This window comes from Electrophorus electricus, chromosome 11, assembly GCF_041902795.1.
Source record: "Electrophorus electricus isolate QZ-2024a chromosome 11, ASM4190279v1, whole genome shotgun sequence".
In the NCBI taxonomy this organism is placed as follows: Eukaryota; Metazoa; Chordata; class Actinopteri; order Gymnotiformes; family Gymnotidae; genus Electrophorus; species Electrophorus electricus.
The window spans coordinates 11900599-11924429 of record NC_137507.1 but is presented as its reverse complement, the minus strand read 5'-3'; the positions used below and the strand labels follow the sequence as shown (position 1 = coordinate 11924429).

General features: G+C 36.7%; 1 protein-coding gene across 1 annotated transcript; it reads left to right on the top strand.

Annotated features, from left to right (window-relative positions):
• Positions 1-1279: 1279 nt before the first annotated feature.
• Positions 1280-20227, top strand: LOC113568953 (scavenger receptor cysteine-rich type 1 protein M130-like). The gene is made up of 26 exons (XM_081723249.1): positions 1280-1410; positions 1731-2042; positions 5536-5838; positions 5961-6269; positions 6610-6912; positions 7140-7442; positions 7693-8007; positions 8705-9001; positions 9480-9782; positions 9920-10222; positions 10452-10763; positions 10875-11189; positions 11359-11691; positions 11950-12264; positions 12684-12989; positions 13109-13174; positions 13425-13739; positions 14582-14635; positions 14722-14868; positions 14987-15085; positions 18126-18188; positions 18454-18510; positions 18604-18678; positions 18995-19057; positions 19181-19231; positions 19618-20227. Exons 1-26 carry the CDS (start codon positions 1353-1355, stop codon positions 19632-19634), a joined length of 5394 nt encoding a protein of 1797 aa, XP_081579375.1. The 5' UTR covers positions 1280-1352; the 3' UTR covers positions 19635-20227.
• The last annotated feature ends 3604 nt before the right edge of the window (positions 20228-23831 follow it).

The window sequence follows — 23831 nt, the reverse complement described above, 5'->3', positions numbered from 1 at the left end:
TGTGGAAACTGAAAATTGTAGTGGGTTTGGAAAAAGCCATTATTTTTACAAAGGATTTTATATTTGTATCTGTAACAGGCATGGTACAGACTAAACTAAAAAAATAAACAATGAGGTCTTAGAAGAATGGAACTGTAGTGGTATAAATGGTGTTTCTCTCTTTACTACGCTCAGTTTTAGTATTTTAACCATTTTATAGTATATGTAAAAACAGCTTACGAAACCTTCCGCTTTTGCACTTTTTAGACGGCTCCTTAATGATTCGCTTCTGGAAAGCGTCAGTTATCAGCGTTTCCGATTTTTTTCTCTTGAACGCAATTTCGCGGGCGAACGATGGGAAGTATTTTTATTTTACTGAGAATTCATCGAAAGAACATCATGCTACACTGAATCAAGCGAATAACAAATTTGCAATAGTACAGCGATAGTAATGGCCGCTTTCCACGTGTAGGGTGGGCTGAGTGCTTTCAATGTTCATTTGACACTGTGGGACAAGCCTACAAGTGAAAGACAATACGCTTACATTATTCACGTTATCGCTGACTCACAGGTTAAGGGAAAAAAAAGTATATAAAGTAAATTCCGCTTTCAATAATTTGATGGCTACCTACAAAATTCTGAGTGGCGTTTGCCATGAGGCTTTTTTTCTAAAAGTTTAACTATTTTAAAATCCCAATCCTTACAGCATGATTACACCATTGTCTATCATTCTGGATTCTTTTGGTTGGGGCTAATACCTTAATATGTGAATATGATGGAAGTTTCACATGTTTCCTTTGCTCCCTGATTCAGGTTTTTAAAAATAATAATTATATGTTTTAACTCATTTCTACGCATGTGTAGAGGAGTCGCGTTTGGCACCGGTTATTTATCAGTGCTTAGATCAGCTCTGTGCAGGTGGCATTAAAGCTGAATCTACACTGAGTGCTTCCTCTCGCTGAAATCAGTCTCCTGTATGCTGGTGACTTTCTCACCACACTCTCCTCAGTCAGACGCCTCTAGAGACGGGAGGTGGAGTTCTATTCATCCGCCCTGACGTTCTTTTGATATATATGGAGAAATTTTTAAAAATACCTTTTTGATTTGTCCCTGAAGATGTTTGATGATTATACTTCTCTGTCTAATAAGGTAATAGTGATTGTGATTGGTGGCTGTTAGAAACTCTCTCTCTCTCTCTCTCTCTCTCTCTCTCTCTCTCTCTCTCTCTCTCTCTCTCTCTCTCTCTCTCTTATAGGGGGCTAGGCGGACCCAGTGTCTTCAGTCTCTTTGTGGTAGTGGAGTTAAAAATTGTGTTGCCTGCTGAGTTTATTGCCTGCTGCGTTTAACAAAGAGTGTGTGCAGGGCAGAGGAAGATGGACAGCTGTCTGACTTTAATTCTTCTGATGTCCACAGTCACACTCACTACTGCTGGTAAGTCCTCATGTCAAAAACACATTTGAGCACATAATCATATTATTATTATTATTATTATTATTATTATTATTATTATTATTATTATTATTGTTAATGTGTTTGCTTATATCTTACCACTATTGTAATTTAGTTATTCCTTGACATTTTTAAATCTGTAGCTACACATAAAAGAAGGGACAGAATAGACAGGCAGGCATACATAGCCATACATAACTCATGTACAGTTAATATGGTCTTTTTATTTCTCTTTTCCTCTATCTCTGTCTCTCTGTCTCTCTTTTTCTATCTCCATCTGGTATCTTCTATTTGGTATGCAGACAGTGTGAGACTGGTGGATGGTGGTCGCTCCTGTGCTGGGAGAGTGGAGATTTTTTATAGAGGACAGTGGGGAACACTGTGTGATGCTCACTGGGATATGAAAAATGCTGCAGTGGTATGTAGAGAGCTGGGCTGTGGGGAGGCTGTAGATGTACTGGGTAATGCTCACTTTGGACCAGGATCAGGACCAATCTGGATGGATCAAAGGATGTGTACTGGATCAGAGCCTACATGGGAAACATGTGGAGCTCCTAAAATTTTGAGACGACTTGAATGTAATCATGATAAAGATGCTGGAATGATCTGCTCAGGTAAACCGTACTAATTCTCATTCTCAAATGTAATTAATTTTTTCAGTGGTCCACTTTAAAACTTTGTTTAATTGTAACATACATTTCACATTTTAAACATCACACTTCCTAAAATCTTTTTGCCAACTATCTTATTTATTTATTTATCTATCAAAAAAACAAATGCTAAATGATGAAAAAAGTCTTTAGAAGAAACAATATTAGATGAAATGGAGATACAAAATTACTGAGGAAAATGGAGTCAAACTTTGTTTGGGGATTATATTAGGCCAGGGAACTATCTAATCTTTTCTTGTGTTAATCTCTTTCAAGGTTTACTATTATCTGATAGTGAACAGTAACATTAAATAAAATACAGAAGAATGTATCATGGAACATTATATGTATCTAATATGTATATTGTGTTATTACTATAGTATTATTTTTTGATCACACTAGGGAACAAAATAACTATTGAAAGACTATGTTGATGTTATAATATTTGCAATCTGATGTATTTGTCCATTTCTGTAGTATGTGTATAATACACTATATAGTAATTATGCTAGGTTAGAATATATACATTTAGAGTCTATTTTAAAAAACACAAAGGTGTATAATTAATAATATAAAGTAGTTTATTATTTGTGCAAAGTACATAACAATCCACAATTTGGAATGACCTGAAGATTCCATACAACTGGTAAAGGAGTTTGTTTCCATATGTAGTGTTGTAGTATATGAGACCATAAATTAATTGTCTTGGTCTTAGGGTAAGAGGACTCAAATTTTAAGCTTCACATTTTCACATGATCATCAGCAAATATGACCAGAGCAAGTAAATTATGTTCATAACTGTCACTGTGGTATAGTATTTTGAAAGATGTAGCATTTCCACAGACAATTGCTTCCAAATTTACAGTTTTAACAGACTAAAACAATCTGCCTTCTCAAAGTATAACAGGTGGTTTCATTTCATGTAACTTAAGTGATAGTGTTCGTATTTGCTTGCTGGTGTGTGGTTATGTGTCCTCAACAAACATAGATGTCAGCTTCGTAAAATTATTATTATTATTATTAGTAGTAGTAGTAGTAGCAGTAGTAGTAGTAGTAGTAGTAGTAGTAATAGTAGTAGTAGTAATAGTAGTTGTAGTAGTGGTGTTGGTGGTGTTGGTAGTAGTAATATAGCTGCATAATTTTATTATGTATTTCATATATTTGTAGGTTTTATGTATTATCATTATTATTATATCTATGATGATATTACTCAATCTTCCACTTTATCAAAACACGTGGAATTTTACGTAACAGAACGCATGTAATTGATCCTTTCCATAACAGCTTGATTTTTTTCTGTTCATTCATTCATATTACTCCTGTTTTCATTTAATAATACACATGAGTATATGAACCTCTTTGTTTGGTTTAAACTTAGCTGACCTAAATTGAGTTGACTTTACGTTCTGACTTCTGAATAACTTTTATAAAAGTACAGTAGGGACAGAAATGTCTTAATTATATCGTTTGCTTCCATAAGTTTCAATACAGTTGGACTGAAAATATCATATTTGACTATTTATAGATTATATATTATTTAATGTCACACACAACATACAATATATTATATACACAAATTTAATATTTAGTATATTTGAAGTATAACTAATGCATTTTTACAACATGCAAAAATATCGACGTGGTCATTTTCAACAGTTCCAATGGAGGATGAAATTAAAAAAAATAAATCTAAATCAATCAATAAACAAAACCATGCATAAATGTGAATAAATGGGGACCATAAAAGCAATGTATTTATCGATTTATGGATTTCTTTCTTCACCACGTTAAACCAACATAGTAGAGAAAGCAGTGTGTTCGATTACTTTTGTCTTGTTTTGAATCACGTTGGCACATTAAATATTTCACACCAGAAGTTTTGCGGGGAGGCGAGAAAGACGTCACAGCTTGTCACAACGTTTGCTATTTAACGCCAGCTTTTATCCCCGATGTATGTATGCAGATTTCTATGCCGTGGCGATTCTAACGTCTATTGGGGCCCTAAGCAAAAATTCATAGAGGCCTCTCCAACCAGTGTTCATCGCCATTATCTTATAAATAATCTGACACCAACAAGAAATTGCAAAATGTTAACTTTTTATTTCAAAAGTTTTTATTTCAAAACAGTACTATTATTTTCAAAATATAAATATAAATAACAACATTTTAATGAAAGTCTATAGTCTTCATTATATTAAAACCACAACAGATATGGGAAATACAATAAAATACACAAACCTCACTGCACATATAGCACAATAATGTATAACAATACACCTCAGTAATTCAGAGTACAATTTTACAAGCTTCTTTCCATCTAAAGTTCATAAGTTAGCATTCATAGCTTGACATTTAGTTCAGTTAGACACAGATTTCATCAGTTAACTAGTGAAAAACTAATGTTCAAATGATCTAATTCCCCCCTCCAAATCACTCCATTACCTATGCTCTGTAAAACTACAGGTAAAACATTACCTACTCTAGAAATTGCAGAGACCGTGTTTATTTCAGTAACAATGCCCAAGAACAAGTTGACAGGTTATGAAGTGTTACTACTAGCTTCTACGTTCTGACAGCCTGGTAGGCTAGCTACACTACTGAGTCAACTAGCTGTCAACTACTGACTCTGACTAATGTCATGGAAAACTGAGCTGGGCACACTAAGATGCTTTGCAAGCTAGGTTAGCTAATATTAAATGTCAAGGTAAACAAATGAAATGTAATTCTAGTGGATGTTATTCAAGTGTGTCTCTCCCTCATTTAAGGCTAGACTTGCAGGAATTAGTTATTAATAATTGTATTTAATTGGTATTATCTGCCCCACTCACTAGTAATGCTTTTTCTCCTCATCCTCTTTTTTCTTCTTTCTCTTTTCACTGCCAGCAGGATAACTCCTCTTAATTTTTGTTGACTGACTTGTGTTGGTGATAACTTGTTGTCATTATTAAACAAATCTTGAACAATACTTGCAACAGGAGGGAGTGGAGTCAGACAGGGCCACTTAGGGAACTGAGATCACAAACTGTCATTGCAAACTTTGCACATTGCCATTGACGTAGTATAAAGTTTGTCAGTTTACAGAATTTAATGATTTTTGCTACAATTTCTCAGCTGTTTTAAGCTGTTACAATATTATGGCACAAATCACAAATGGATTTGGTTTGTGGAGGTTTATAAACCCACTGGTATACCAGTCTGTTGTCTGTGGAATAGGATTACTATCATGCATGCTCTGCAGTGAGACCCCTCTCAAAGGGTTGGAACCAGCTGAGGGAGAGAGAGAAACAAAACAAAACAACCAAAAAAGAATAAATGAAAAAGAAAGTCATGAAGAAAAGGAATAAAAACATGGTTAAAATGAATCAAAAGTTAACATGGTTTTGTGAAATCTGTTTTAGCATTTCTTAGTCATTACATTAAGTTACATTTGTCTCTATTCCTTGTACTAATATTTTAGGAGTGAGGCTGGTCAGTGGTCCTCGCTGCTCTGGGAGGGTAGAGGTGCTTCGTGGGAAAACCTGGGCCACAGTGTGTGATGCTGACTTTGACCAGCAGGATGCAGAGGTTGTGTGTAGAGAGCTGGGCTGTGGGCCTCCTGTGGAGATGCTGGGAGCAGCTGCTTTTGGCAGAGGGGAGGGCCAGGTGTGGACAGAGGAGCTTCAGTGTAGAGGCAACGAATCCCAGATTCACCTCTGTCCAAAATCATATACTCTCAAACATGACTGCTCCCATGACAATGATGTCGGACTGGTGTGTGCTGGTAAGAAATGCATCATTCATATTTAATCTTGTATTTTTCTGACACTAATCATGTATGTTAGTGTACAACACTTTCACATTTAGAATAGATTGTCTTCACTCTATTCATTCTGTCTCCCACAGACAGTGTGAGACTGGTGGATGGTAGTACTCACTGTGCTGGGAGAGTAGAAGTTCTTCACAGAGGACAGTGGGGAACAGTGTGCGATGATGACTGGGATATGAGAGATGCTGCAGTGGTGTGTAGAGAGCTGGGCTGTGGGGACGCTGTAGATGTACTGGTTAATTCTCACTTTGGACAAGGATCAGGATTAATCTGGATGGATGATGTGGACTGTAGTGGATCAGAGTCTACACTGAAGAACTGTAGATCAGCAGGTTGGGGTAAACATAACTGTAATCAAACTAAAAATGCTGGAGTTATCTGCTCAGGTAAACTGCACTACATCTGCATATGACATCTATACTGATTGTAATTCACAACCTAATATAGTATTAGTCACTATGGCTCTACTTTAAAATGTCTTTGGCAAATTTGGGTGTTTTTATATGTATTAAATTTCTTAAACTTTTCTGACTATTTGTGTTTGTCATGTCTTATATGTTGGCAGTATTTTGTACATAAAGGTTTTTACTGATATTTTATGACATTAAAGAAAACCACATGAACCAAGCATTAATTAGAGCATTACCTTAATATTAATCTATTTAAACATTACTTGGTCATCACAATAAGTTATATGTGTCTCTATTTCCCATACTAATGTTTTAGGAGTTAGGCTGGTTGGTGGTCTTCGCTGCACTGGTAGAGTGGAGGTGCTTCATGGGAAGACGTGGACCACAGTGTGTGATGCTGACTTTGACCAGCAGGATGCAGAGGTTGTGTGTAGAGAGCTGGGCTGTGGGCTTCCTGTGGAGGTGCTGGGAGCAGCTGCTTTTGGCAGAGGGGAGGGCCAGGTGTGGACAAAGGAGCTTCAGTGTAGAGGCAACGAATCCCAGATTCACCTCTGTCCAAAATCATATACTCTCAAACATGACTGCTCCCATGACAATGATGTGGGACTGGTGTGTGCTGGTAAGAAATGCATCATTCATATTTAATCTTGTATTTTTCTGACACTAATCACTAATCAGTATGTTATTTATAATTTAAACCCATTCTGTTATAGAATTTTATCTATATATGAATTATATATCATTTTAGCATTTTCTCTTTGTAATGGTGATGCTGAAGCTTTTTCTACTGATTTGTTTCCATACCTCTCTGCCTCTTTCTTTCTTCCTAATTTTCATTTTGCACAGACAGTGTAAGGCTGGTGGACGGTGGTGGACACTGTTCTGGGAGAGTGGAGGTTCTTCATAGAGGACAGTGGGGAACAGTGTGTGATGATGACTGGGATATGAGAGATGCTGCAGTGGTGTGTAGAGAGCTGGGCTGTGGGGAGGCTGTACTGGGTAATTCTCACTTTGGACCAGGATCAGGACCAATCTGGATGGATGATGTGGACTGTAGTGGATCAGAGTCTACACTGAAGACCTGTACATCAGCAGGTTGGGGTAAACATGACTGTAATCAAACCAAAAATGCTGGAGTCATCTGCTCAGGTAAGATGCTCTAAATCTCAATATAAAACTCAAATAATACAGTTTACTACTGAACATTTATTAATTTCTTTGCCTTTGTCATTTATGAATCTAAAAATATAATGCATATTACTGTATTCTTCCCACCTCCAACTCAAAATTTTCCATGACGTTTAAGGGTTGAGACTTTAATGGTCCAGCAAATACACTCAGATTTCAACATGTGAATAATAATTATTAGGAATCACAAAATTTTCTATGTTCTTTCAAGTTAATAATTTAGGGGTCAGATTGGTTGGTGGTCCTCGTTGCTCTGGGAGAGTAGAGGTGCTTCATGGGAAGACCTGGGCCACAGTGTGTGATGCTGACTTTGACCAGCAGGATGCAGAGGTTGTGTGTAGAGAGCTGGGCTGTGGGGCTCCTGTGGAGGTGCTGGGAACAGCTGCTTTTGGCAGAGGTGAGGGCCAGGTGTGGACAAAGGAGCTTCAGTGTAGAGGCAACGAATCCCAGATTCACCTCTGTCCAAAATCATATACTCTCAAACATGACTGCTCCCATGACAATGATGTCGGACTGGTGTGTGCTGGTAAGAAATGCATCATTCATATTTAATCTTGTATTTTTCTGACACTAATCATGTATGTTATTTATAATTTAAACCCATTTTGTTATAGAATTTTATCTATATATGAATTATATATCATTTTAGCATTTTCTTTTTGTAATGGTGATGCTGAAGCTGGAGAAGTATTATGATTAATTTACAAATTTTTTGCTGTGGAAATAGTTAAAGAACACAGAGCAACAATACATGTAGTCTTAACAAGTAGAGAGGCAGAAAACCAGGGAATTATTCGATATCAGGCAGCAGTGCCAAAATACAAATGGCTAAGATAACAAACCATTAAAAAAGGAGGGTCAGAAACAAAAAGAGCCAAATGCATCAGATAAACAGCTCAGAAATGCAGACAGAGAAAAGTGGCAAGACTTCAGAATAAAACAAGCGAGTTTAAATAATACAGTTAAGGAGTCCCAAACAGTTAATTGGTCTGCTGTGTTACGAACCATGAGAACCAGCCAGTATTGCGGAGCAGGTGAGCACTGGTGGTGGATGTGGCAAGTGTCTGAGGCCTCCATCTGGTGGCCTGTGTCTAACAATAATGACAATCATGACAATTACGTTTATGTGTCGTCCCCCCCCCAACTTAATCACTCTCTCTCTCTCTCTCTCTCTCTCTCTCTCTCTCTCTCTCTCTCTCTCTCTCTCTCTCCATGACATATAGACATGGTGAGGCTGGTGGATGGTAGCAGTCGCTGTGCTGGGAGAGTGGAGGTTCTTCATAGAGGACAGTGGGGAACAGTGTGTGATGATGACTGGGATATGAGAGATGCTGCAGTGGTGTGTAGAGAGCTGGGCTGTGGGGAGGCTGTAGATGCAGTGGGTAATGCTCACTTTGGACCAGGATCAGGACCAATCTGGATGAATAAAGTGGCCTGTAGTGGATCAGAGTCTACACTGAAGAACTGTGGTTCAAGTGGAAGGGTTAGTGACTGTCAACATGCAGGAGTTATCTGCTCAGGTAAATTATACTAATCTTTAGAATGGATATATTTACCTCGACTGGCATTTCTTCATATTTGCCAACCTTCAGACTTTATTATACCAGTTATGACATTACAAATTTTGTGCATCTCAGTTGTATATTTGTTTAATAAAAGGAAAGCATGGCATCATTATCATTAGAAGCCTCTATGGACATGAACCTATGAATGTGACATGCATGATAGATCAGTTTTTAACAATTCTTGTGCAGTTCCTTTTTCAGATAGAACAGCTGTGCTTTCTTTCTTCAACATTTGTAAAGAAAATTAAATTATCCTTTGTCACTTATTAGACCGCCAACAAAATCTATTTTCTAATAATATATTTCCTTTTTTGCTGTAATTAATGAAGAACCATGCATTAACTAGTGCAATATTATAAAATCAATAATGTAAGTAGTTTCTCTGTCACTAGAATGTGTTCCATGGTCTCTATTCCCCATACTAATATTTTAGGAGTGAGGCTGGTTGGTGGTCCTCACTGTGCTGGGAGAGTCGAGGTGATTCATGGGAAGACCTGGACAACAGTGTGTGATGCTGACTTTGACCAGCAGGATGCAGAGGTTGTGTGTAGAGAGCTGGGCTGTGGGCCTCCTGTGGAGGTGCTAGGAGCAGCTGCTTTTGGCAGAGGGGAGGGCCAGTTGTGGACAGAGGAACTTCAGTGTAGAGGCAACGAATCGGATATTTACGCCTGTCCAACATCTTCTACAGTCAAACATGACTGTTCTCATGACAGTGATGTGGGACTGGTGTGTGCTGGTAAGAGTTGTGTTTTTTAAAACTGATTTCACATTTTACATAAAACATTTTCTGTGTTAAAAATAAATTGTACATGATGATCTGTCTCTGTCGGGACCTCTTTGTCATTATCTATTTTCATTCTTGGTCATACACAGACAGTGTGAGGCTGGTGGATGGTGGTACTCGCTGTGCTGGGCGAGTGGAGGTTCTTCACAGAGGACAGTGGGGAACAGTGTGTGTTGAGGGTTCAAGTGTAATAGCTGCAGTAGTGGTTTGTAGACAGCTGGGCTGTGGAGGGATACTGAGTGCTACTGTAAGTGACACAGCAGGATCTGGACCAATTTGGATGAGTCAACTCACCTGCAGTGGCTCAGAGTCTACACTGAAAAACTGTGGATCATTGGGCTGGGGTAAACATAGATGTAGTCATTTGGACGATGCTGAATTAATCTGCTCAGGTACATTTCAATAATGCTTAATGGTAATCAATAGTCTGTTAAGAGCACAAGATACAAAATATACTGTCAGTGTTTATCATTTTACTTTTTATATCATTAATTTTATGATTTGTTAACTTGAGTGCTCTTCTAGATGTATCTGATTTAGTCTTAATTCTAGACTCACTACCGACAGAATATAGATCAGACAATAATAACCATGGTATTAATGATGTTACTTCACACATAGGTCACAAAATGCCCAGACTTAAAGATGGTCCTCACTTGTGCTCTGGGAGAGTAGAGGTGCTTCATGGGAAGACCTGGTCCACAGTGTGTGATGCTGACTTTGACCAGCAGGATGCAGAGGTTGTGTGTAGAGAGCTGGGCTGTGGGCTTCCTGTTGAGGTGCTGGGAGCAGCTGCTTTTGGCAGAGGGGAGGGCCAGTTGTGGACAGAGGAGCTTCAGTGTAGAGGCAACGAATCTGATATTTACTCATGTCCAACATCTTTAGTCAAAAAGAACTGCTCCCATTACCGTGATGTGGGACTAATATGCTCAGGTTAAATATTATCTTTATCTTTGTTGCCAGTGAACTAGTAACTATGAGATACTATGACAACAATTGTGCTTGTTCTGTTTACATACCTGTAATCAGTTTTGTGTTTTACAGGTTACACAGCTGCACGTCTTGTGAACGGCTGGGACTCCTGTTCTGGTCGAGTGGAGCTCCAGTACCTCAGTGACTGGGGCTCAGTTTGTGGTGATAGCTGGGATATGAGAGCTGCCAGTGTCCTCTGTGGGCAGCTGAAGTGTGGGAGTGCTGTGGCTGTGTTGGGGGTGGACTGGTTTGGGGAGGGAAGTGATCACATCCGGGCTGATGTGTTTGACTGTCATGGGAATGAGACACACCTGTCAGAATGTCCCATCTCATCATGGAGTCGAGCAGCATGCTCTCATAAACAAGATGTTGGAGTCATCTGCAGCAGTGAGCATTTTTATACCACATTACTTAAAAATAAATTTTATGGGAAAATGCCCTCCTCTGGCAATCTGCGAAAGTAAACATTAGATTATATCTACTGCATTCTCAGAAAAAAATATACACATAAGTATATAGCTATATACCCATATTTTTATGCATCTTTCTGTTTCAGTTTCCTCTCAGGCCTTTCATGAGGGCCGAGTGCAGTTGTCTGGAGGGAGTGAGTGTGAGGGGCAGGTGGAGGTTTACTTTAGCCTGGGCTGGAGGAGAGTTCTCCTTGACTCCTGGAGTGTATCTGAAGCCTCTGTGGTGTGCAGACAGCTGGGCTGTGGCTCTGTGCTGAACTTCTCCAGCTCCTCTCCATCCAGTCCTGAACAACACAGCCACATCTGTGTGATAGGTTTCAATTGTTCTGGGAGTGAAGGTCATCTGGGGAACTGCAGCAGTGCAAATCTCCTCAACCTCTCCTGCAGCTCTGGGGAACAGCTGTCAATCACCTGCTCTGGTATGTGTTGTATTTAACATTCTTAAACAATCTCCTCTAAAATTACCATTTTTGTGTGATGATTTATGATTTATGAACCTGGAGTTTGTTAAAGGTACATTTCCATGTATTAACAAAATAACAGAGTTGACTATCTTGGACATCTAAGGTGTAACTGCATATCTACACACAGTGTGTGTGTGTGTGTGTGTGTGTGTGTGTGTGTGTGTGTGTGTGTGTGTGTGTGTGTGTGTGTGTGTGTGTGTGTGTTTAACTCAGCCCACAGCTCTATCAGACTGGTTGGTTCTGGTGGAGATTGTGCAGGAAGGCTGGAGGTTTTCCTCAACGGCTCATGGGGGACAGTGTGTGATGACTCATGGGATATTGAGGATGCCCAGGTGGTGTGCAGGCAGCTTCAGTGTGGAGTGGCCCTCAGTGCCCACGTACCAGCCTGGTTTGGTCCAGGAACCGGGCCCATATGGCTGAATGAGGTGCAGTGTGAGGGGAGGGAGACGTCCCTGTGGAACTGCAGGTATCAGTCTGGGGGAAAGCATGACTGCAGACACAAGGAGGACGTAGGGGTCGTGTGCTCAGGTGAAGTGTGCTCACTGCAGCTGTTTGTCATTTTGTTAATTAAACTGTTTAGTGATCACTAAGAATGTAAGTAAGACACATAAGTAGACAGAATTTTCAAACCTGGATCAAGAATTGCCAAATGTTCAGTTCAAAGACAAAAGTCAAATCTAAAGGTTTATGAAATTTAAGCACACAAGAATGATAAATGGTCATTCTGAAAGAAGATAGCACAAAACTGTATGCAGTGTAGTAACACTCATTTTATTTTGGTTTTAGCTATTTACATTTTATTATATTAGCAAATCTGAGTTTCATATGGGTGTAAGCAACATACAAACCAGTAATTAACAGTTATTAACAGACAATGATAGCAACTGTGTATATATGGTAGGCGAAAAGTAAGCTCTCACTTTGCCTACACATCTTTTTCTCAGCAGATTTTAAAGAAATCAGACTCACTAAGGGGTGTGAAGGGAATCTGGAAGTGTTCTACAATGGAACCTGGGGAAATGTGTGTGTGAATGGGATGAATGAGGAAACAGTAAATTTGATCTGTCAAGAGCTGAACTGTGGAAGAACAGGTAGTGAGTCCACATCCAGAGCAAAATTGGAATCATCTCCTATCTGGCTGGATCAGGTGAAATGTAGGAAACATGACTCCACTCTATGGCACTGCCCATCTGACCCCTGGGGGCACAATAAGTGTGATAATGGCAAGGAGGTGGCTCACATTACCTGTTCAGGTAGGCAGATTCTCCCTGCATGTAAAGATTCTTGCAGATATCAAGTAGCTGAGAAGTTAATAATTAAATGCTCATGAGTGTTAAATCTGCAATCATAAATTATCTTACCATACTCACAGAAGAGCAGAAACATTTACAAAAACATGTGAAATGCTCATCATTTCCCCATCAAAGACAGTGCTCAGGTAAGGATGCGTTAATTAATGAGAGCATTAATCAATGTTCTTCCAATATCCTAATCTAGTCATTGTAAATTTTAATTGTAAATTTTGTAAATTTAAATTTTAATTTAATTGTAAATTTTAACTCAACATCAATACTTCACGCAGTCAAAGCTGTCACGAAATGTGGTATCTGCTGAACCAAGACAGTTATGTTACTACCCTAACTGTCCTGTGCAGTATTTTCTCCTCATGTCATATGTCTGTGGTGTAGTTCACCTGCCTCTCAGGCTGAGTGGACCAGAGGGAAGCTGCTCTGGAAGGCTGGAGGTTTATCATAATGCTGTGTGGGGCTCCATCTGTGATGATCAGTGGGACATCAGGGATGCTGAGGTGGTCTGCAGGCAGCTGGGCTGTGGGAAGGCACTGAGTGCTAATGGGAGTGCTACCTTTGGTGCTGGTGAAGGGGTGATCTGGTTGAACAGAGTGGAGTGTAGAGGGGATGAGATTCACCTGTGGGACTGCAGTTATTCACTGAAGAACCACACTGATTGCTCCCACAAAGAGGATGCTGGCGTCACTTGTGCAGGTCAGAGGATACCTCAGACAGGGTTTTGGATTCAATAAATAACTACCTTGACAAATTCAGTAGTTGAAAAATAGAAATTGTGCTTGCAATGTTTTGATGTTTTTTTAGTTTGTAGTCTAATTACACCTTGTTATGCATCTCTGGGTGTTGAACCTGGTGATGAGGGATACACCTGTGCAGCACATCATCAATTATTAATGTTGCTGTAAGCAAGGACTCTCATTGGGTGGACGTTTTGTCACTGAGCCCTCTGTCCTCACATCTCATCCTTGCATCTCTTTGTCACATCCCCAGAGGGAGGAGTTAAGTCATGAGGAAGAGGTGCAAAGAAGTGAGATAACAGTTAAAGAAATGAGAAGAACCTATTAATTAAGTTCTTCCCTCCTAACTAATGTATAGCCCTGAAAATACACGTCCTTATACATTGAGGTAACATTAGTATACAGTCAAATCTGATCAAAAAATGAGCAAATATAAATGTCATCCACAGCTTCATTATTCATGAATAGCTTTTTGGCTTACCAGAACTGCCAACCTTAAAATTAAATATTGACATTTGGTCCATGACAATGTACATCAGTGACAATGATACATTTTTTTAATAACCTGAGAAATGCTGGATTTTGCAGGTAAATCATTATCATCATTATGTGTGTCAACATCAATAACAACAACAATAATAATAATAATATCAAAAATGTCTAGAAAGAAATGTAATTTAAATGATATAACAGACATATACTTGCTAGGGTCAATTAGAAAATAGAGCTAATTATGGCTTTGATTTTGTATGTGTGTGTGAGTTCTGTGTCCACCTAACTGATTTAGTTCTCTATTTCTAGACATCTCCCTGACTCCTGTTATTACAAGCAAAGTAACCACCAACTCCATCTCAGGTCCTCTTTTCATTCCTCTCCCTCATTTTTCTAAAATGTTCAAATGAAAAATACTGTTTATACAGTTTCTCTTTTGCAATTTCCAGTTGGTAAATCTGAGATGATAACAACCAGTCGACCTCTACCTCAACCAGCTACCTCTCCAGTGGTCCTGCTGGTACTGGGAGTGCTGCTCTTCCTGGCCTTAGTGCTTCTCTCTGGGCTGGTTTACCAGAACAGAGTACTCAGGAAAGGTAGGGCACATTCACATATAATCCACAGTTTCAGACATCTTATATCATAGACATCTTATAATCCTTCAGTCTGTCATTAATTTGCTGGAGCCATGTTTCCTCCTGTCTTCACACCCAGTACTCTCTAAGAGGAGGCATAAGACTTTACCTGAAGTAATCTATGAGGAGATTGACCACAGAATCACTAATGAAAGAACTCCCATCTCAGCTCAAAAGGGTGAGTAATATGGAAGGGTCATATTGCAGGCATTCCTAGTGTGTATGACAGAGATTTAAAAAAAAATAAAAAATACAGAGTGAGAGAAAAATGAGAGGGCTTGTGTGTTATATTTGTTATTTTGAAGCTGTGTGACTGTATCAAACTCTTTTCATACCTTATGACATTTCACATCTTGCTGCTCACTACATTAAGAGATCTGAACAGTATCATGATAAATGTCTGCCTTATTACTATAAGGCAAGGCAAGTTTTAATATGTAGTACCTTTCATGCACAATAGGAATTCAAAGTACTTTGCTCAAATTTATAGAAACATTGAGTGGGGAAAAAAAGTTTTAAATAATAAAGGCTGAGATCTGTCACCTCAGAAAGGGCTTTTCAAAAAAATAGAAGTAGAGTTAAAGTAGAGTCAAATTAGAAGATAAAAGATAAAGGCACAAGAAAACAAGAACATTGTCAATTTAGACTTAAAAACAATGATATTTGGGGTATATCTAACATCAAGAAGGTTGTGATTGCTTTTAGCATCATACTGTCTAAAAGTTGCCTCACCATATTTGGTTCTGATTCTAGGCAGCATTAGCTGACTAGCCTGACTGGCCTATTGGGTTTGTACTCTTCCAGTAGATCAGAGATGTTTTTTGGTTCTAGGCCATTCAGTGATTTATATACAATTGTTTGTATATAATTATATATAGAAGTACCAAAAATGAAGAACTTTGAAATTAATTGGTAGTGGATGTAAGAATGTGAAAACTGGAATCAATGTGCTCAACTTTATTTGTTTTGGTAAGATTTCTGGCAGCTGCCTTTTAAATAATCTGTAATGGTTTAATTGTAAACTTGGCCCATATAAAGACTAGTGCAGTAATCTTGTCTGTAGGACAAGACATACTTCATTGGTGTGTTGGACTCTAGCCTACTGTACTGTACTAGGATATTCTATGACAAAGCACTTTTGCAAGTCGCTCTGGATAAGAGCGTCTGCTAAATGCCATAAATGTAAATGTAAATGTATGAGAAAAAGGCATGTATTAGTTTCTCTATGCCCTGCTTAGACATGAAGTCTTTACCCTTTGATATATTCTTTAGATAGTTAACAGTTGTTCTTTGTTAATGATTTGATGTAACCTGAAGTTCTGATCAGAATCAACATTCTGATTTCTGACTTTGTCTTTAGTCTTCAGGGCTCTAGTGTCAAGACGAGAACTGAGCTCAAGTCAGTCATTGCTGTTAATGGCCAAATGTAATCTCCTGTCTTTTCCTTGTTTAATTTGGTGCCTTTCCAGTTTTTTTATCTCTAGGCAATTTTTTACATGCTGAATATGTAAATGTGATGTAAAGTAATATATTTAAAGAATTATATAGTTGAGCGGGCAAGTGGTAATTGTGGGCATACTGCTAAGAAGTATCTGATTAGGCAAAGTTGGAGTGTGTAATTCTTCTAATTCTCCACTTAGTAGAAGTGTATGCTTACACCTTTTGGCTTTTGTCTCAAGTGTATGCTTGAGTGTGTTAGTATGTGTGAGGGAGAGAGACAGAGAGTGAAATAAAGAACAAGAAGGGGAAAGAGAGATAAGGTGAGTGTGTGCATGATTGTTTGAGTTGGTTTGAGTGTGTGAGAGAAGCAGAGATACATAGAAAGAGCAATAGGAAGAGGTAAGGGGTTAAATCTTTGTGTGACTGCGTGTGGCTCCGACAGACAGAAAGACTAAGAGGATAAAGGTTACACAGAGTGTGTGCACATGTTTGTGTGTTTTTATTTGCATGTGTGGTGCAGGGGTACTTCAAGACTCTTGTCTAAACTGAGACACACAAAGAATGAAGGAGGGTATAGCTCAGCGCCTTTGTTTGGCAGTCAGGAGGGGCAGAACTGTGCATATGCTTTTCTGTTGCTCCTTTCCCTGCTCTGTTTTACTCTCTCTCTTACTACTTCTACCTGTTCTGCATCTGCTTTCATGCTTTCTCTCTCTTCTTCTTCTCTTCTCACTCTTGTTCCCTGCTCTCTCACTTCTGTCATGTGAAAAGTAATTTACATTTAATACATGTTACATTTAAGAACTTACATTTCACTTTAATACTATTTTCACATGTTCTCATCAAATAATCTTATGAAATGTTTCCTTTGAGAGATAAAACTACATGTGAATTGTGATTTTGTTTTTGCATCACCAGTTCATGCTAACTAAATAACACGAATGTGCAAAATGAATAGTTTACTGGTTATATTTCTCATTTTATAAGTTTTTATACATTGTTAATATATTTTGTACATACATAGAATATATATATATATATATATATATATATATATATATATATATATATATATATATATATATATTATCTTTGCATATATATATTTCACATATAGAGAATATGTATATTTCTCTAAGCACCCCTGTTTTCTTTTCCTCAGTTTGGACAGAGCACTCTCCACCATTTCACTGCGAGTTATACTGTGTATGACTGTGTATGTGACGAAAAAACCGAACTTGAACTTGAACTTGTGTTATCTAGTTAGCAGTGCCCCCTTGTTAACTTAACCAGTGCCTTCATTTTAATGGTTCAATATGTGTTTTTTGGTAAGTGAAATGGTTATAAGTGAGTAGATTTTAAATTATCATTGTCTTCTGACTTGCTTTTAAATACTGGCATCACTATTATTATTAGCTGCTCAAACGTTTGGAAAGATACTGGGTCATTATGGGACCTGTAGTCTCTGTAGTGAACTTATATGGTATAGTTCTACTCAACAGGTTAAAATGTAAAGCATTATGGATTTTGTACTGAATTTTAGCTCAGTGACTTTTACCAGTGATTATAGTGGGGCATGGAAACATTTCAGTGGGGCATATGCTCCATTAAATTGGGTCTAGTGACACCCCTGGATTTTTGTATTTGTATTGTATGGAGACATGGCAGTCAACTGGACAAATATTCTGTTTTTCTCACAGCTCATTATTATCCCTGAAGGAAGATGCTCATGATTTTCTGTTTCAAGCATGTTTCATGATTGCTCTGTTCTCTTCTGACAGAATATATTGACTCAGAGGCTCAGCATTCTGGTTATGAAGATGTTGGTAAAGAGCTTCTCTCAGGTAAGGGTGGGATTACATGTCACAGAGAAATATTAGAAATTATAGAAATCATAGCATTCTTTAATAATCTTATACTTCCAATCAATTCTGTTTTGTCGTACTTTTTAAAAACTCCTTAATCAGTGTGCTGTGGGTGCCAGATGTGGTACCTTGTGGATGTGTTACCTTGTAGAGTTTTGGTGACTGTTCTCATAGACAATTCTCTTTGGATGCAACATGTATCTTAATATAATTTACAAGAAATTCACTTTTCTTTCGGTTACAGCAAAATCTGTCAGTGAAGAAAAGACTGAGTATTATGATGATGCTGTCACCAGTAGTGGTCTGTCAATTAAATTTGTTTAATTCCTCACTTCATTGAAATGAAAGAGATGATGACTGAAATTACTCCATCAGCTCATTTTATTTGATTTAGGTGATCTAGGGACAGAAAATACACAGGATAATTACAATGACATCACACATGGACAGACACCTGATACTGTAGCAAGTATGCTTGAATAAAACCCCCTTGCTTTTGGAAAATGTAGGCTCTACTAATCATTTCATTACTCACACTACTGCCCAAATAGGTAACTGTAATTTGCTGTCAATTTGCAACAGTGATACAACTTCAACCTTGTGCAGCTTTGTCTTGTAACATTGACAGTGATACATATATAACATTGTCTTGTAACATTGACAGTGATACATATATATAAGCTATTTTTGTTCATTTTTACATCAATTTGCACTCTCAGTTTTAAACACATTAATAACACTCAACAACACTGATGTCTGATGGTATTTATCTTACATTTTGATAGAGGATGTGGTAGAGATCTATGATGATGCTGTTACTGTTGGACCAAACTCACATCTTACAACAGGTTGGTTTCTTTTAAAATGATAAAGGAATTCTAAGCACAAGAATTATCACATTAATAATGTCAGACTTGTTGCTCATTGGCATTAAAACTTGTTTACATGTGTTGGCGTGGCTCTCACTGCAGAGTACTATGATGATGTCATCTCCCCTGGACAAGATTCTTTAAGTGGTACAGGTGAGAATACAGTGGTGGTTTAGGTGGAGCCCATTATAACAGGTTTCTATTTCTCTTTACTTGCACATTCCAGCTGCACTGCTTATTAATAATAAAAGAGAGACTGGCCTTTCTGTATCATCTGACACATGATGTATTGTAGTGTAATGATAATGTGTGCTGTGAGAATACTGACCAATCTAAAACATTATAGACATGTGATCTGTGTGCTTTGAGGAATCACCAAATCTAAAAAGCATCAATAATTTATGTTTAAAAAAAAATTTAACTGTATTATATCATCTGTTCATTTTGTTACATTGCAAGGCATCCTGTATTTGGAACATACATAAATATCAATTTGCAAAACTAAATTGGTATATTTATTCTTGTTCTTTTACTTGCAGACTATGATAACCTGTAAGACACAGAGGAAAGGCTTCAGTCGAAGAAAACCTCATGAATGAGAATGCTTTTGCTCAGGAAATGACATTTGACCTCTTCAAACTCAAACAGTGTTTAGATCATAAATGGTTCAATGTCTTGCTTCACCCTTTTGCCAGAACACATTTTTGAAAATCATTTTAAACATAGAAGCATCATAGAAATACAATATTAACCCATTTATATACATATATTACATGCATGATGTTGAATTCGGTAGCTTAAAATGGCTGATATGTTATTTGTTGCAAGGGCTCATTTATCAGTATTCAGTGCATGTGCTCCCTGGGAAGCAAACCCATGACCATGGTGATATTAGCACCATGTTCATAAGATTATTATGCTTTTATACAGTTTTATACACAGTTAGCCAGCATTTAGATTCTGTTTTGTTCTGGTTTTGTTTTGTATAAAGATGCACACCTCTGTATAGGCCTACAACAAAGTCATCAGTGTTAAAGGATTGATTCACTACTGAATCCTATAAATATGCACAATAGATACCTTGACCTGCCTTGACAACCGCCTTGTGAATGAAAACGTTGTAATGAATAAAGGATTATTACACAGTTACGAATGACTTTCATTTCTGTGCATTTTGTCCTCTGCTAATAAAGAACTCACATATTGTACAAGCTAAAAGTAGAACCTTTATGATTAAAACAACTAATGTTCCATTTAATGTCTGTTTTATTACTGGCCTTCCCATAAAGACAGCCAACTAATGACTGTTTCACATCCTTAAACTAGATGTCACTTTGTAACAGAATTATTAATTAATAATGTTGTACTTTCACAGTCAATGCTGTATTGTCATAAACATACAACTTTTTAAATTCTTTCTCAGCAAAATATGTCAGTGAAGAAAAGAATATTATGATGATGCCATCACCAGCAGTGGTCTGACAAGTAAATTTGTTTAATTCATCAATTCATTAAAATTAAAGAGATGATTACAGAAATTACTGTATCAAATCATTTTTCTTTCTTACTTTTTAATCTGTTTAGAGGGAAATTGTGCTAAAAATAAATATAAAAGCACACTGACATATTTGGAATTAATAAAAGCATATTTTACACAGTCTGTGTGGATTTCATTGTCCAATGTATCAGATCAGTGAATAGTCGAATGAGGCAGGGCCCATACAGCTCTTCTGTAAACAGTTACATTTAGAGCTGTGCATATGCATGTCCATGTAAAGACTTTTTATGTTGCTGTTGTCATTTTAGTTGCTAAATTACTGATCATCAAACATCTAAACATTTAACCTGGACTGATAAATTGTACTAAAGTGGCCTTTTTAGTATCAGCACCTTTGCTGCAATTATAAATTGTGCTATAAAACATTGGTATGAATCATCAAAACACAACACAAAAATGCTGCATGTTTATTCACAAATAGACAAATATTCTTCATCAGATAAGCCCACAGAAAGAACTCACAGATCAGGGACACTGTCCTAACACTCTAATTATTGCCATTATTGCCAGCAATGGGTATTCATGTAAAGTGTGAACACATTATCGCCATACGCATATTTATAGGCTTTTTCTACCTACTTATTCCAACTACCTTCACCTAATAACACATTGTAATAACACTGTGTAATAATACATTTTAATAACAATGTAATTATGTATTGTAATAACACTTTTAATAACACATTGTAATTACATATAGCAATAACAATGTAATAACACAATGTAATAACATTTTATTAACACCTTGTTAATAACAGCAATAATAAAGTTAATGAGAGGACAAAACATATATATATATATATATATATATATATATATATATATATATATATATATATATATATATATATATATATATATATATATATATATATATATATATATATTTGTTATAGATAGATAGATAGATAGATAGATAGATAGATAGATAGATAGATAGATAGATAGATGGATAGATGGATAGATAGATAGATAGATAGATAGATAGATAGATAGATAGATAGATAGATAGATAGATAGATAGATAGATAGATAGATAGATAGATAGATATAATGTCGCCTAAAACAGTTCCACTTTGATTTATTGTCTACATTCATTGTATCAAATATAACTACTACAATGCATTGGACAGTGGACCTTGGTAGGAAACAGCTTCCTGTTGACAGTAATATGTTCTTCTGGCTTGTAACAAATATTACAGTTACATACAAAACATTGCCAAATGTTGCAGCAAATCTGTAAAGCTTCACACATTCGACCCAGGTGTCATCAAAGGACAACTGCTGCAGTCTTCTGAGATTCTATGCTGTATGAAGAGAAGTAAAAAAAATAAATGTAAATTGCACATAAAAAATAGCAGTCAAAATTTAAAACATTTTTTTTTCTAAACACCAGCAAAAGCTCACAAAAAAGGTACTTCACAAACAAGAGATATGATATGCAAGGTGCCATATCTCTTGAAAAAAGTCTATCTATCTATCTATCTATCTATCTATCTATCTATCTATCTATCTATCTATTTCTCTCTCTCTAATATATATATATATATATATATATATATATATATATATATATATATATATATATATATATATATATATATATATATATATATTCCTTCTGCTACATTAAATTTTTTTTTTTTTTTACATTTTGTATGTTTTGCCAAAAGCTGTCAACTGTGGGATCTGCTTTGCTTCAGTTGACCTACATAATGAACAGTGAACGTTTTCTGGCGTGGGACTCAAATTATTACATTTATGAAAAGTAGCTTGCAATATATACTTTTCTGTGAGGTTCACACATCACATGAACTGTAAAATCAGCTCGTGCTCCTAATATGTGCATGATTAATTAGAAAGTAAATAAGAAAGTAATAAGAAAGTAAAATGTGGTTAGATATCAATTATATTCTAAGAAAAAAAAATGGCTAGCTAGCTACGTAGCTATAAACTACAAGCACTAGAAACATAAATGCAGCAGCTGAACTGAACTCAGGGTGTGCAGGAAGGCATGCCCTATGTTGTGGGATATTTTCAAGATTCTAAAGGTTCTGAGGTTATAGAAATTAAGGTTTATTATTGATTTTACAAATTGATATTTATTTTGACCACATACAGGTGCATTTGTTAGCTGGGCAATGACGCATATCTAGCTACATAGCCAGCCAGTCTGACTAATTGGTCACCTAATCGCAATGTAAATATAATGAAAAGTAAAATGTCTAGTAAGTGACCTTTGGCAAGAGCTTGGAATATTCCCAGAAACTGCACTAATCACAAAATGATTACCAAATCCAGTGTGATGCTTGTGTGTTATGTCATATACACAATGTTTAGCCGATATGAAAAACCTTATGTAGCTTAAACATAACACATGAAGTAAGTAGGACAAAGACCCAGAGCAAAGAAAAAGCTGTTGGTAAGAATTTCTGCATGCTGAATCCAAATATGTTTTTAGAATTTCTCTATTAACCTTTCGTTGTTGTTGTTCGTCTTGTTGTTCTTGTTGTCGTTCCATTATATTTGCATCTACATGTATGGCATTTAGCAGAAATCTACCAAAGTGCTTTTAGTTGTCTAGTTAACTGTACCAAGAAAAGTGCAGGCAAACTATTACTGGAGAAATGTTCAAGATTGTACATATTAAATTTAAGTGTAATAACAGCCTTATTTATTAATAAGTAATATATACTTCATGTAAAATTCATTTAAAAACCTTGAAACCTTGAAAGAAACATCTTTAAAAGTAATTTGAATTCAGTATAAAAATTATGAGGGCCTCATATTTTATTTTGAGGGACACAGAAAAAAATTGTTGCCTTGTGTTAGTAAATGATTTCCAGTGAAGAAACTCACAACTTGAGTAGTCTTTTTAACATATACTTTATTACTTTCACTAAAGTAATAATTTAAATGTGTACTTTTATTTCTACTTGAGCAATTTTTATTTTAAAGTAACAGTACTTTTACTTGAGTAGAGTTTTTGGTTACTTCACGCACCTCTGTTGGTGTGTAGTGGGTAGAACAGTGATCTACTGCAGAAATTCATAAGAAGAAAAATTATAAGGTCAACATTAAATTGATGTGAAATTACAGTTGCATGCACTCATGAGAAAAAATGCAGAAGAGCTATCAGGCTATCAGTGTAAATTTTATGAGTCGGTAACTAACTGAGGGAGCCATACTGAACAG

Excerpts from the sequence above, each read along its gene's own strand:
- LOC113568953 (XM_081723249.1), top strand. The coding sequence starts at position 1,353 with ATGGACAGCTGTCTGACTTTAATTCTTCTGATGTCCACAGTCACACTC. Across the intron at positions 5,839-5,960 it reads TGTCGGACTGGTGTGTGCTG|ACAGTGTGAGACTGGTGGAT; the intron begins GTAAGAAATGCA and ends TGTCTCCCACAG. Across the intron at positions 6,913-7,139 it reads TGTGGGACTGGTGTGTGCTG|ACAGTGTAAGGCTGGTGGAC; the intron begins GTAAGAAATGCA and ends CATTTTGCACAG.